This window comes from Phalacrocorax aristotelis, chromosome 6 (assembly GCF_949628215.1).
Source record: "Phalacrocorax aristotelis chromosome 6, bGulAri2.1, whole genome shotgun sequence".
Taxonomy (NCBI): domain Eukaryota; kingdom Metazoa; phylum Chordata; class Aves; order Suliformes; family Phalacrocoracidae; genus Phalacrocorax; species Phalacrocorax aristotelis.
In genome coordinates, this window is record NC_134281.1 from 37,044,679 (window position 1) to 37,060,206 (window position 15,528).

The 15,528-nt window shown below is 37.5% G+C and overlaps 1 protein-coding gene across 2 annotated transcripts in view; it reads right to left on the bottom strand.

Moving 5' to 3' along the window:
- ASPM (assembly factor for spindle microtubules) overlaps nucleotides 1–15,528 on the bottom strand; it is a 34,078-nt gene that overhangs the window by 3,629 nt on the left and 14,921 nt on the right. The window contains exons 18-26 of one of the 2 annotated variants that reach the window (XM_075097216.1): nucleotides 10,669–15,294; nucleotides 9,022–9,147; nucleotides 8,537–8,703; nucleotides 7,510–7,669; nucleotides 6,771–6,980; nucleotides 6,091–6,240; nucleotides 4,054–4,245; nucleotides 3,447–3,639; nucleotides 2,812–2,966 (exon numbers count right to left, since the gene is read on the bottom strand). In XM_075097216.1, the coding sequence (XP_074953317.1) occupies nucleotides 2,812–2,966; nucleotides 3,447–3,639; nucleotides 4,054–4,245; nucleotides 6,091–6,240; nucleotides 6,771–6,980; nucleotides 7,510–7,669; nucleotides 8,537–8,703; nucleotides 9,022–9,147; nucleotides 10,669–15,294 (5,979 nt within the window). Of the gene's footprint in view, nucleotides 1–2,811; nucleotides 2,967–3,446; nucleotides 3,640–4,053; nucleotides 4,246–6,090; nucleotides 6,241–6,770; nucleotides 6,981–7,509; nucleotides 7,670–8,536; nucleotides 8,704–9,021; nucleotides 9,172–10,668; nucleotides 15,295–15,528 lie in introns of both variants that reach the window. The other variant, XM_075097214.1, reaches the window with a different exon arrangement.

Below are 15,528 nucleotides of genomic sequence, written 5' to 3' on the forward strand. Positions count from 1 at the left end.
TGAATCAAACAATTAAACAGAAAATTAGAAAATTACATCAAGAAACCCAGATGAAAGGTTTTGTCCTTGGCATTACTTAGAATCAGAATAACACTGCGAACACAAGAAAAAACTAGCCCGTTTGAAATAGTATATGGGAGACCTTATGTTGCAAACTTAACAGAGAAAGACAGTCACATGCACCTGAACGGAGATCAGATTCTAAGGCACTACTTAATTTCTCTGGGCAAAGTCATTAGCTCTCTCCATAGGTGTATCCTGGTTCAAGATCCTACGCCTTTAGACTCGCCAGTGCACCCCTTCAATCCCAGAGATTCAGTATATCTGTGGATGTGGAAAGACAAGCCACTCGCAGAGAAGTGGAAAGGACCTTACCAGGTGCTGCTGACTACAAATACTGCAGTAGAGCTCCGGGGAATCAAGTCCTGTACCATTGCACTACAATAAAGAAAACATCTTCACCTCCGTAGACTTCCACTCCAAAAGGGACCCTTGAAATTAAACCTAAATTGTAGCCAGTATTGAATTATTTGATAAGATTGTATCCAGGGAAAATAGTTTTGTATGATATTGGATAATTATTTGTGAAACTAATGAAATGGTTGGTTGTTATATGTGTTCTGATAATTTGGATGGAAAAAAGTGATTCACAGATTGTGCTGCCACAACGGGACAGAAATCAAAATCTATGGGAATTACTAGCCCGAGAGGTAACCAATAGATCCTCCTTCTGTATTGGATCTGGGAATTCAGTAACGAAATGTATTGTTCATGCTTGATAGGAGTTCCCACTTCCCTAGAACTATTAAAGAATTATACCATGCTCAAAACGTTTCAAATAAATGTAACTTACAGCCACCTCTACAGCCTGGGAAAAACCACTAGAAGTAAAGAAAGAGGAATGCTAAAAGTTCAAGTACGAGGGATGCTCCCTGCTAAGAATTGTATTACTTACGTGACTTGCACTTCAAAATGTGGCAATTTGACGCAATTACAATCCCCTCTGACTTGCAAAAGAACAGAGACCGTAAGTTATGCCTGGGACCATACTTGATTACCTTTGGGATGATTCTTAACTTTGTGGAAGATTGGCTTATACTTATGTTCCAACAAATATAACCCGAGCCCCCTTCCTTTTAAGTGAGAAAGATTTACAACATGAATTGAGAAAGAGAGGAAATGTGCATCAGCTACCTAGTGACTGTGATTCACAAGTCACAAATATAGTCCAAGTGAAATCACGGCAGCTGCCATTCTCATCCCTGGAGCTGGGGTAGCTATGAATTACCAAATTCTAAAACAAATTGTTTGTGTGCTGGTAAAAGATACAAATTTTATTTCACAGGCCTTGACAGCCATTGGTACTGAAGTGACCCAAATCCAAGAAGCCACCTTAGAAAACCAGGCAGCTATTGACTATTTATTGTTAAGACACAACCATGGTTATGAGAAATGTGAAGGAACATGTTGTTTGAATAGCTCGGATAATTCACAGTTACTAGAAAAGAAAATACAACAGTTGAGAAAATTAGCCTCTGGAGCTTATGAAAGGGAAGGATTGGATCCTTCCTGGTTAGCCTCGTGGCTTCCCAATTTAGGATGGCCAAAGCAACCATTAGTAATTACCTTATTATTTGTACTGATAATCATAACTACTTGTTGTCTTATTCAGTGTACCCTGAGGAGATATAAAGGAATGCTTTGATACTTGGAGGTGTTAAGACACCTCAAGCCTCAAAAAGGGGGGAGATGACTATAAGAGAACAACCTCCCCTTGGAAAGAAAGGGTATTGTATATGTTTAATTAGTGTGAATCTAGGCTCCTTTTTTTTTTGATCAAGTACTGTTTCATGTTTTAATATTTCATCCAAGCTTAGGGATGGGATATCTTGGCCATCAGCGATTATCCATTCAATGAAGGACAAGCATTTCCTTTTAGAAGAAAATAAAGGAGAGATGGCAAGAGAAAATAGCCTTGAACTGTCCTTGGGTAACATGCGACCGTATATGGACAAAAAGGGTTAGGGTACTTCAACTGTAAAGACCCCCGAAAACAGAGGAAAGCATACACAGAGGAATCTGAAGTGGAGCCAAGAAGGGTGATATAATGCCATTACGCAACCTATGTAGATTAGAATGAATATGTATTAGATAGGCAGAATATATATATGGACTTATTGTGTAAATATGATTAGGTAGGCAGATTCTGTGTGCTTGATTCGTGGAAAACCACTGAGCACCCAGGCTTGCGCAACCCTGAAATAAATTAGCAATGTCTCTCCTGAGTGTGTGATTACTGACTGTCGCACACTGGGCAATGAATCCACTTTTCGGACAACAGCATCTTTAAGTATTTATGAAAATAATCAGTTCTGTAAGAAATATACTACTTATCCAAATTCATACCATAGTATAGACTATATTTAAATTTTTCTATCTTCTGCAACATATATATATGTCACCTTAAAAAACTTCATATCTTATCCTAGCTACTATAGTTTTGCATTTCTACATAATTTTATGCATTTCTACACAGTTTCATGCAATACTTGGGATAATCAGTTAAAAGTAAAACTTTTACTTTAAGCCCATAAAATAATTTTCTTTTGTCAATAGGAAAATTAAATCATAATTATTACAAAATAGATAATTGGTTTCAAAATAATGTAGTTAAAATTCAGAAACTTTGGTTTTTTTTAATTCAAAACTATTAATTTTCTTGTTTCAAATTTGTTCAGAAATTTTGTGGATTAATAAATACAATAAAATAGTCTACAGATTATAAACCTGCAAAAAAATTACTAAAGTTACCTTTGAAACATTTAGTAGAACCTGAATTGAATATCTGATCACATCCATGCATGGGACACTCCGGTTGCAGCTTCGGATGAGAACAAAAATAGTGAAGATTGCTCTGCTCTGGGCCATATTTTCACAACAGAGCGGGGACAGCCTGGTAGCCACTTCTATGGTAATTAAAGAGCAAAAAAAAGAAAACTCTGAAGCTCAAGCAATTTAATTGCAAACCACTGTTTTATCTTATTTTTAAGTAGAAGTGCAAAGTAGTACGAACCACAAATACTGATTTAAACAAGTATTTCTAAATTAATAGTTTTAATATTCCAGGCTAAAAATTAAGCAGACAAAACAATCCATGGAGAACATACACTGAATGTAATAAATATAATTGACTTATGTAAGGCATAGTATTGCTAGGACTGACAGGAAATCAGAGCAATGATATAGGGCTTCCTTTCTCTATACACCCTTTTTAATACTGTTACTAAATCTATCATCTAATTTTAGTCTGGAAAAACACCCCATTAAACTCTCTAAATACATTCACATTTTACAATCATACAGAAAGCCTAAATATCATTATGAATTCTTCTCAGCTTTCTATCATCCTGGAAATCTATCGGTTACAGTAAAACCAAAGTACTGACCAAGATGCTTTAATGCTGCAAGAATATAAGAGAGATGTTTGTATTTTAGAAGGTATTCAATAGCAATTGCAGTTCTGTTGCACAATTTGTTTTCTTCTCTGCTGTTTTCATTAGCCTTCTCTAAACTGCATCTTAAAGCTTTCATTTTTGCTGTGTCATTACTCTTTCTCCAACAATATCCTCTCCACAATGCCTACAGAAAAGGAATTTCACAAAGAGAAAAAAAAATTGTAAACCTGAGACAACAGAACTTTCATTACCATTCCAAATAAAGTTTACACAAGTCTGACCAAATATTTAATTACCTTGGTTATTAATTCTTAAGTAATTACCATTCAGTGTTTAATATTCTAAATACTAGATTTTCAAGACAAAAGACCAAAACTTGCACGTACACTCACACATACTCCCACATACGTCACCTCAACCAGTATCTGCTTAATGTTACTTCATGATCTGTTTGCATTTAGCTTTGATGTCTAAACTGAAGATGGCATGGCTTGTAATTTAACTGATAAATTCAAAGTAAACATCTTTCCTCTCCCCAAAAACCCATGAGAGAAAAAAAATTTTAAAATTTGTAGTTTTCTTACAAGAGGTTATTTACCTGAAATTTAATTATTCCAACTGCAATTTTTCTCCTGCGTCTGTAGGCAAGGAATCTTCGTACATTTCGCTGGATTATGGTTGCTGCATCATTTCTGTGATTTAGCCAGCCTCTAATCACACGTTGTAATTGAATGATTCTTTGATAATCTCTTAGAAATCTCTTCTGTTGCATTTTTGCCCGGAACCATCTCTGTTTAAAATTAAAATACCTTTCTATTTTTTATTTAAGACTTTTCCCTAAATTCCCTTTTCCCATCCTAAACACGCATTGATAACAACTGAACCACTTTAACATGAACTTTGACAGATAGAGGCACTATAAACATCACTAGCACTCATATAATCACCATGACACAGCTCTGATAGGCCTTGGAGTAGCTGAAATGCAAGACTGCAGAATGAAATCTTAACTAGAAGCAGTTAAGGAAACATTCTATACAGAATATAATATTTTATTTTCAGTTGGAAGGGACTTACAACAATCATCTAGTCCAACTGCCTGACCACTTCGGGGCTGACCAGAAGTTAAAGCATGTTATTAAGGGCCTTGTCCCTCTTAAACACAAACAAATGCCTCTTAAACACTGACAGGCTCAGAGCATCGACCACCTCTCTAGGAAGCCTGTTCCAGTGTTTGAACAACCTCTCGGTAAAGAAGTGCTTCCTAATGTCCAGCCTAAACCTCCTCTGGCACAGCTTTGAACCATTCCCACATGTCCTACCACTGGATCCCAAGGAAAAGAGCTCAGCACCTCCCTCTCCACTGCCCCTCCTCAGGAAGCTGTAGAGAGCAATGAGGTCGCTCCTCAGCCTCCTTTTCTCCAAACTAGACAAACCCAGAGTCCTTAGCCACTCCTTCCACCCCCTTCACCAGCTTTGTTGCCCTCCTCTGGACACATCCAAGGACCTTCACATCCTTCTTAACTTGTAGGGCCCGGAACTCCACACAGTCCTTGAGGTGAGGCCACACCATCAAATACAGTAGGATAATCACCTTTTTTGACTGGTTATACTGTGTTTGATGCACCCCAGGGTGAGGTTTGCCCTCTTGGCTGCCAGGGCACACTGCTGACCCATACTGAGCCTGCTGTCAACCAGCACACCGGATCCCTTTCTGCAGGGCTCCTCTTCAGCCACCCCTCTCCCAATTCATACTTGTGACTGGCATTACTCCATCCTAGAAGTTTTCTTTCTCTTAGCTGGCTTTTAAGGAGAACCACCACTCCACTTTTCCCATTTCCCAGCTCCACTTCTTCCCCTCTATATTTGGAGAGGGGAGACAGGGCAATGTATGCCAAATCTGAGCAAAAAAAGCCCCTTCCACCCATTTGCTCTTGCCTTTAGGGGAAAACATAACTTACAGGGAGAGATAACAGATTTGTATATATGGAGGAGTAAGTAGTAGGGCAAAGTTAGCCGTAACATCCTTGAGAACAGCTGTTCAGTGTTCCCATTTCAGCCCCTCCATTTATCTCATGCTGACCTTCCATTATTGGGACTAAGTTAATGGTCAGTTTACAGGCCTGAAGATAATTTTTACTGTTAGTAAGTGCTACAATACAGACCTGATTTTTGATATTGCTTTTAGAGAGGTAAAACATGTCTAAGTTGCCGCATTTTTAATATAAACAGGTTCTAGTACCATTGGCAGGTTAGAGACATCCAATCAAAGAAATTGCTGTATCCCAGGGTATTGTTTGTGTAAGGAGATGCTCTTCGTTTTACAAGACTTACAGGTAGGATGTAAAGAAATAGGCTAAGACAGCACTCAGATTCCTTTAGCAAGCCTGAGGGTCTGAAGGAAAGAAACTTTCCCATCCATCCTCAGCTATAAAGTGCTTAAGCCTCCAGAGCCTGCTGAGACCCACTATTATGCTTAGCTAGGCATAAGCAGCATTATTTAATAAATCACAGTCTCCATAATCCAGCTTTATTTTTGCATATGAAGGAACTAGTACCTCAGTGATACAGCTTAACTGACAGAAAAGATATTAGACAATGTTAAACAAAATCATTCATCATTAATTAGACAAACCTGTATTATAAGAATAGATGAGATCTGATTTTGTGCAAGTTTTAAGATGAGGTGAATCCTATATGCCCTTTGAATTTTAATTGCAGAGATATGATGATATGCAGCCGCTGTAAAACAAAGTAGTCTCTTCTTTTGTTTCTGTTCTGAAAACTGTAGAAGGAAAATAAAACAAGGAACATCACTGATTTTCATACTCAGGAGGTAGATAATTGTCTATGCAAAGACCATAGTACACAGCAATATGTTATTAGACACTGAAGAATCGCCTCAGTAGTCATTACCTCAGAACGAAGCAAGCTACCTTTCTTCAGATACTAGGTCTCAAATCTAAACAATATCATAGAGAAGTGATTGTAAGCAGCAACATTAATATATAGCAAAGAACAGTTTCATTGTAAGCATGTGTGTGCAGAGGTATCTGTTATAGATAAGCCACAAAGTTTGCAGAAGCTAAAACCACACCCAACAACGAAAATCTGTTTTAGTACTAAAGGATTGTGAGAAAAGGGTCAAACTGTATTTTGACCTGTTCTGGCCCGCCCAATTTCCAACGCAGTCAACAAGATTTTGAGTTCAACAAGTGGTCAGAATTTCATTTTCTTGCCAGCCAGAATTAATGCTAAAACACGTCTAGATATACTTTACATCAAAAGTACAGTTTTAATTTGAAGCATACCAACCTTTTTTCTGACTAAATAACCCCGTATAAATGCTTGCAGTTTAATGACAGCTCTTCGAGTTTTGTTGTATTTCGTAAATTGAAGCCTGCCTTCCTGCCAAGCCCTCAGATGTTTTTGGATAATTAGAGCAGCAGCTTTTTGCTGAACAAGTTTCCTTCTTGCCTTGAAACCTCTGTATGCTTTTTGGATCAAACATGCAGCTTGAAGCTTCTGAAAAAGATTTTAAAGAATGCATTGAAGGTTAAACTTTTGTTCATTCATGTCACAATTAATATAAATTTATGTTTTAGTTCTAGAATTTTTGCCATCATAAGAACAAGAACAAAAATAAAATAGGAAATACAAGCAAACTAATGCAGTACTAGTTCACATAAAAATGCACTTTCAGAATTTAGAAGGTTTTTTCCCTTACCTAAAATGGGTCATAATATGGGAAATTTAAACTTAATCCTTTGAAAGCAATAAAGTCAGCAGAAAGTTTTACATTTTATCTTGTTATCAGTATAGACAGGGTAATTCAACAATTGGAACTGTTTGAAAACAAGAATCAACCTCATCGCTCAAAGCAAAAAGGAAGTCTAATATTTTGAAGATTGAACACACTTGATTTGAACTATCTTTCTTCTGGCCCCACCTTTTTTCTTTTCTATACTGGTCCATATTCATGACAAAAATCACTTAAATACATAGAAAACTTTTAATACAACCATGACATAGCAGAGTGCAAGTGAAAGCATACCTGTCTTAAAAGTCTTCTAGCCCTGTACTGTCTATATGCCAATTGAATCTTAACTGCAGCATTCTTAGTTGCCATAAACTGATGTCGAATCATTCGTGCAGCAAGGGTTGCTCTCCATCTTCTTTGAATGGTAAGTGCACTGAATTTCATTTTCAAAAACCTAACATGAAAACGCATAAAACAGTGAAGGTCTACAACATTATTAAAACACATATTGTGAAAGCAGAGCTGTTATCAACCAAATCTTGGAACAATAAAACAAGGGGACAGCCAGCAATGTTGGCAGAAAGACTGGTTTATAAATGAAGACACTTTCTGTTTTCCCACAGTAGGTACTTCCAGAACTTGCTTCCAAAGGAGGCTGGGGAAGGAGACAGCAGTTTAAAAGGCATTAGACAAATTGACATAGAACAGGTCCATAAAAGGATAATAAAGGGAATAGGCAAGGATGCCAGTTCTGGTACCCATAATCTACCAAGCACGGATACTGAGGGAGGACCTTAGAAAGTGGTCAGGTTAACATACTATCCCTAAACAGCACCTTCTACTGCTACTGGCAGAGGACGCAGTTCTGAATAAGATGAGCTATCAATGCTGATCTAGTACAGCATTTGTTGTAAAACCGTCTCACAACAAAATAAACACAAACTAGTTTAACTATTCCATTACGCACTGTAACAAAACAGCTTTTCGTCCTATTAGTTTTATGCTGGAATTTTAACAATAACCAGAACATCCTTCCTGTTAAAAAAGATCAAGGCTTACTCTTTCTACATCCCCAATATGCAAAATTTAAGTTTGTGAGGTAGCTTCCAGTCCAGAAAAATATTTAAAACGTAAGAAAAATCTTTTGCAAAAGAATAATCCCATCTGCAACAACAGGATTATGTTCACCCATGTTACACACATGCTGCAGGGTCAAAGCCTGAGAATCGATAGGCATTTGCCAGAGTGCAAAGCAGCAGTAAAATAATTATAGAATAAAAGCTTTGAAAAGTAGAGAAATTTATATCAAGTTCAGTATTACCGGGTCCGCTCCTGTTTTGTTTTGAAGCGACTCTGAATAACACGTATGGCTTTTACCACAGATGCATATTCCTTCTGTGCTCTGCAACCTCGAAACCAGGCTTGAATTACTCGGGCTGCTCTGATTTTGTTAACCCACTGCCTGGCTTTATATCCTCGATATGATGCCTATTAAATACATAAAAAGAAAAAAATTCAAAAAACTTGATTTTTTAAATTTGTTTGTTTAATGGAACAAGTAAAATTAAAAGGAAAAGTCACGTTAGCATGAAAGGCTTTTAGGATTCCTACCTCTACAGTATTACAAATATCTAATTTATCATGCTTTATAAAACATTTTCTAGACAAGTGAGACGCATTCAGGGAAATACCACAAATACCACTCTTTAATGTGTGTAAAAATAATTATGTCAAGAAGAAACAAATACAATATAGATTAAAAAAAACCCAAACCAAAACTTAACAAAAACCACCTTGTGGGATTACCTGAATTCTAACGGCAGCTTTTTTCATTTGGTTGTATCTTTGTTGTTCAATATTTCGCACCTGATGGGCTCTGTAGTGCTGCTGTATTAATATAGCAGAAAACTTGCACCGAAGGTATTTCCGTCTCTGAATAAATCCACGGAAAAATGCCTTAAAATAAAAAACAATCTTGGAATATTTCACCACTTGCGTGATATTGGCTAGCAACATGTTTGCATGTTTTTAAGTACAGCTGTACTCACTGGCTTGTTAGAAAAACAACAATATAAGTAAATATATTTCTGATTTCCTAATTAACTCTTTTTTTTTCTATCTTTTAAGCAAAGTAATCATACTTACATTGTTCAGGATATATAAAGTTAAACCTTCAGAAAATAACTAAGAAGCTGCCAAGCTGCCACTTCCCCCTGAAAAAAATGGAGGTGAGGAAGGCATACCTGTTTCCTTATCTGTTAAGTAGAGCACATGCCCTCCAACAAGTAGTAATAGCAACCTAAGAAAATTTGATGAGAGATTATTTATTTCCCTCTCTTCCCTGATTTGGGGGGAAAAATCCTTTAATAATACCCTTCCAATAATACCCTGAAGAGAAACCCCTTCCCTTAGGGTAAAACAATTAAGGTCATCACAGGAAGTCACTTAAAGCTTTTTCCCGGAAGAAAAGGAAATTTTAAAAAGCGTACTCCCACTACATACAAATCACAATTAGCATAAATAAGAAGGAAATACACCTTCTTCCTTCATCCTCAAAAAATTTTATTTTTTGAAAAAGCACTTCAGAGTAAATAGTCTTTAGAACTTCTTTAACTCACACTGGATGGATATTTACCTTGCTTCATGGAGATGAAGAACAACTCCCATTATTTCTTGCTGACCACAATTTTATTGCACCAATGATGGAAGGAAAAAACATCAAACTAACTACATCCCACTTCCCAGAGTACCTCTGAGAAATCACAGATAGAGTTTCACACTAAGTTTCACATGGCGCCCCTCAAGGTATCAACTGAGATGTACAGTAAGAATGCCATTTCTCACCTTACATTCCTTTTCAAAATGTTAGCTAGGCACTCAAATTAGACTAGGGCTATTTAATGAATCTAGACGACCTAATATGATTGATTTTCCCATGCCTTCCTATATATCGGTCTTAAAGAATGCAGCAGTCATGCCTTTTTTTTGCCATTTACTTCACTTTATGCGCAATACCAGTGCCTGTTGATTTCGACATGTCAAGACAGCTTTCATTCACATTCCAACCAACAAACACATTCGTTAACCTACTAATATTCATATAGGTGAAAGCCAGTTAGAACAAAAATATCCTTAACAAAACGACAGAAACACACAAGTATCAGAACTCATTTGAAGCAGTAAAATCCTAGGGAATAAGCAAGAAAAAAAGGGAATGTTACTTTTCAACATGAGGACCTCAGCAAGGAAATAAACCAGAGCTGAACAAGACTCATTTCTGTGCGCTGTGGTAGCAAGCTTTATACACCTGCCATGCATTATACTGCAGAAACTGATTCTACTTTAATACGTAGCTTTAAACTGTTATTTGGAAGAGCAGTAACCTTAAAAAACCCTCAAAAGCAAAAAAGAACCACGCACACCCAAAACCCACTACTATACATTCAGAAGTACCTGAATTTTTATTGTGCTTTCCTTAATTTTGTGAAACCTCTTCTTTTCAATGAACCCTCTGACTCTAGCCTGCACAATGACAATGTTCCTCCGGGTCTGTAAGTAAGTTGTTCTTTGGTATTTAACAGTCAGGTGGGATCGGTAGCATCGTTGTAAGACAACCACTGCTTTTTTATAGCGTGTATACTGTGATTTTGTTTTATGCATTAAGAAATAGGCTTGTAACATAATAGCTGCTCTTCTAAGTTGAATAAATTTTCTTCGCTGCACAGCCATCTGAAGAAAAGACTGAATCTTTCTTGCAGCTCGTATGTGTCTTGCTATTTTTCTTGCTTTCATACCACGGAAGGCAGACTGAATAATTACTACTGCTTGTCTTCGAGCGGAATACTCTGCTTTCTGTAAACGAGCCCTGTGACATGCCCTGTACCACCTCTGAATAGCAACTGTTGAACTCTGAATTAATTTATAGCGAGTCCTTGTTCTTTGGCATCGGAACATACTCTGGATCTTTATTGCTGCTGCTTTCTTTTCAAGAAAACGCCTCCTTTCTACGCACATTTGTAAGAACGATTGTATGCACTGTGCAGCAACATTGGTTTTATACAACTGCCTAGCTTTTTTAGCACGAAAAGAGGATTGAAGGCAAATGACTGCCTTTTTTATTTTTGCATAGTTTTCCATGTCAGATTTTTTTGCCATTTTGGCTCTGAACCGTTGCTGTATAACTCTGACAGCCCAGCACAACTGTTTGTAATGTCTATGTTGTACGTACATGCGATAACTAGACTGTATTACAATTGCTGAAACACGCATGATTTTCAGCTTCTGTCGTTCCTTCATGCCTCTATACGATGCTTGAATAACGAGAACAGAATTCTTCATTGCCAGATATTTCTTTCGTTGATTCTTTCCTTTAATGTAGGATCGATAGTAGTTCTGTATAACAACAGCTGCTATTCTCCTATTTTGATGGGACCTTCTAGTCCTGTGCATTCTGTAGGCTGACTGTATTGTACTAGCAGCTAAATGCATACGCTCAATACTCTTCCGCTCTCTGATACCTCTATACACAGCCTGTATATGAATAGTTGCTCTGCGAAGAGAAAGATACTCCAAAGTACGCTGTCTCGACAGAACCAAAGCTCTGTATCTTCTCTGAAAGACTAGAGTAGCTGCTTTAAGAGAGAGATATCTCTGACGTTCTCTAAAAGCTTTAAAGTTTTTCTGAATAACAACAGCAGCACAGTGCATTTCCCGATGTTGTTTTTTTGTTTGCATATGTCGAAAAGCCTTCTGAATACAAGTTACTGCTTTCTTTACTGATGAGTAATGCTGCACTGCAATTTTCTTTAGGTTATTAGCTCTGTACCTCTTCTGTATTAGCTGGGTTGCCCACTGAACTTTCCTGTAACGGCAGTACTGCCTATACATTCGGTAGTTTCTCTGTATTATAAGTGCTGCCTCGTGTCTTTTCTTCAAGAAGCATCTTGTTTTCCTTCCTCTGTAGGCAGCCTGAAGAACTACAACAGAATTGTACAGTTTTAAGTATATTTCTCTCACACGCTTCCCTTCCCTGTAAGCACGATAATGTCGCTGTATGGTTACTGAAGCAAGCCTGACAGCTTGATAAGAAATGTAAATTTTATGCATTTTTAATGTGGCTTGAATAACTGCAGCGGCTTGATGCATCTGCTCCATTTTTTTTCTTACTACAAAGCCTCTATAGACAGACTGTATGGTAACAGCAGCATTACAGAAAGAGAGATACTTTTGACGTTGAATTCTTGCTAGTTTTGTTGCTCTGTATTTTCTCTGAATTACAATAGCAGCTGTCTTAATGGAAAGAAAACGTTTTCTTTCGAGAAAAGTTCTAAATCTTCTTTGAATAAGCTCAGCTGATTCACTCATAACTCTTATAAGTCTTCTTGTTTTCATGCCACGGAATGCAGCCTGGATACGAAGTGTCGCACTTCTCATAATCATATAGTTGTGAACTTGCGTATCTCGCTCCTTACAAGCGCGGAACCACTGCTGGATCTGCCTTGCTGCCAGCAAGAGTTTTCTGTAATCCCTCTTTTGTTTGCACATTCGATAATAAGACTGTATCATTGCTGCTGACTGATGCATAGTTTTTAAGTCTTGTCGAACCTTCATGCCTCTGTAGGCAGCCTGAAGGATAACAACAGACTTCTTTAGCTCCAAGTACTTTTTACGTTGTACTTTGCCTAAACAAAATGCTCTATATCGTCTTTGAATTATAATTGCTGCCATTCTCATTGCCCAATATTTTATGTTCATGCGATGCATCTTGAATGTGGCTTGGATACAAATAGCTGCTTGATGCATACTGCGGATTTGCCGTCTAACTCTTACACCTCTATAAATTGCCTGCATTTTGACTGTGGCTTTTTTTAAAGACAAATATTTCTGCTTTTCACATTTAGCATGCATAATTGCACGATAATGCCTTTGAATTAAAATAGCTGCAGTTCTAAGTCTCTCATAGTCCTTTTTGATCCGGTAAGATTTGAAGGTAGTTTGTATAGTTTGAGCAGCTTTGTTTAGTTTGCTCATTTGTTTCCTCACAGTCATCCCACGGTAAGCAGACTGTAAAACTAATACGGCTGCCTTTGTTTTTAGATAAGTTGCACGTTGGGTTTTTTTCATACAGTAAGCTCTGAAGTATTTCTGAATCACTAGAGTGGCTTGTCTTAGTTTCTTATATTTTAGTTGATTTATATGCATTCTGTAATAGGACTGAATAACTGTTGCAAGATTTTGTTTCTTTTGAATTGTTTTTCTCACAGTTTTCCCCCTCCATATTGCCTGAAGACGAACTACAGATTTACGCAGCTGAACATATTCTTGCCGTTGTTTCTGGCCTATAACGCTGGCTCGGTAGTGCTTTTGGATAGTTAGCACAGCATGGTTCATAAGTCTGAATTTTTTCAGAGCCATGAATTTTCTGAAGGCAGACTGTATCTTAGTAGCAGCAACATGCTGTCTTCGAATCTGCTTTCGTACCTTCCAGACACGAAAAGCTGCTTGTAAAGAAAGCACCGCTGCTCTTGTCCGTAAGAAGTTCAGTCGTTGCCTGTTACCAGTCTTGTAAGCTCTGTACCACCTCTGAATTACAACGGAGGCCTGGACCATTGCCTTATATTTTATTCTTGCAGCATGAGCTCTAAAAGCAGCCTGAATTTTAATAGCAGCTCTATATTCAAGTTTAATGTTTTTGCGTGCTTTATAACCCCTGTAGGCTGCCTGTAAGCACACAGCTGCTTTTTTAAGTTGTAAGAACTCCTGCCTCTGACACAGTTGCTTTTTATATGCACGATAATGTTTTTGAATGACAACAGCAGCACTATAGATGCTTAAATAACACTGCCTGTCCCTTTTCATTCTGTAGCGTGCCTGGAGAAATATTGCAGTCTCCTTCCACCTTTGTATTTGTTTCCTGACAAGGTAGCCTCGGACTACAGCTTGAATTCTTATGCAAGCTTCTTTCAATTTCCTATAATCTTCTTTAAGTTGAAGAGCATATCTGAGAGACCGATACCGTCGCTGGACATAAAGCGTTGCCTCCCTTAATGCACAATATTGTTTATGTGCTTGCCTCATCTTCACAAAAGCTTGAATCTTCACTGTTGCATCTTTCAAGTTTTTAAATCTCTTCCGGGCAATATAAGCACGGTAACTTGACTGAATTTTTATTACAGACCTCAATATGCGAGCCTCTTTCCTAGCTTCCATTCCTCTGTAGGCAGACTGTAGGACAATAGCAGCCAGACGCATCCTCTGGAAAGAAGCAGCTGCTTTTTTAGAAGTGACATGTGCCCTATACCATGTTTGAACTACAGAAGCAGCATTTTTAATCTCTTTGTATCTTTTTAATTGTTGGTATTTTCTCACATGTGACTGCAACATAGTAACAGATTTTTTTAATTGTATAAATCTTAGTTTCTCTTTTTTCATTCTCCACAGTGATTGAACAACACGAACTGCTTTTGTTTGCCTGTATAGTTTCCGTGCCTTCATGCCTCTAAAAGCAGCTTGGAGAACTATCACTGCTGCTCGCTTTTGCAAATAGTACTCTCTTTCAATTTTTCCTACTCTATAAGCTCTGTAATACTGCTGAATTGTCACTATTTTTGCCCTGTATTCCTGGTAAATACGCCTAGCCAGCTGGCACTTGTACCAAGCCTGAATCTTGATAACACTTTGCTTAATATGTAGATACTGCTTCAGATCTCTGTGCATCCTGTACCAAGACTGTATGACAAGGGCAGCCCTCTTCCTTTCCGCCAGTTTTGAAGATTGCCACTTTCGAAAATAAGCCTGAAGCACTAAAGTTGCTTTAATTTTCTGTTGAATTTTGCATTTTCTCCATCTTCTGAATGCAGACTGAATAGTAAGTGCTGAAGACTTTAAGATTTTGTATCTTTGCTGATCTTTTTTTGCCAACTTAGATGCACGCAGATGTCTCTGAATTGTAACAGTAGCCCAAACAATTCGTTTATATGCAGCAACAGACTTCACCATCCTTATCCTTGCTTGTACAAAGATGACATAGTATCTCAGATGTAAATATCTTTTCCTAGCAGAGTATCTCCTCCAATAAGCCTGCAGGAAAAAGCATAAAATTTAGTATTTTCTTCATGGTACCTTGAGTTAAGCCTAAATTTGAGACCTACTGACCTCAGAGTTTTTAAGATTTCTTTATTCCTACTTAAACCCTAGGAAGATAAACACAGATATCTACATTAAAAAAAAAAAAAAAAAGCCAAATGTTTGAATCATTGCTTTTTTAAAGCATTTTAAGCTCTGGGGAAAGAGCTAAATTTGCCCTGGCAACAA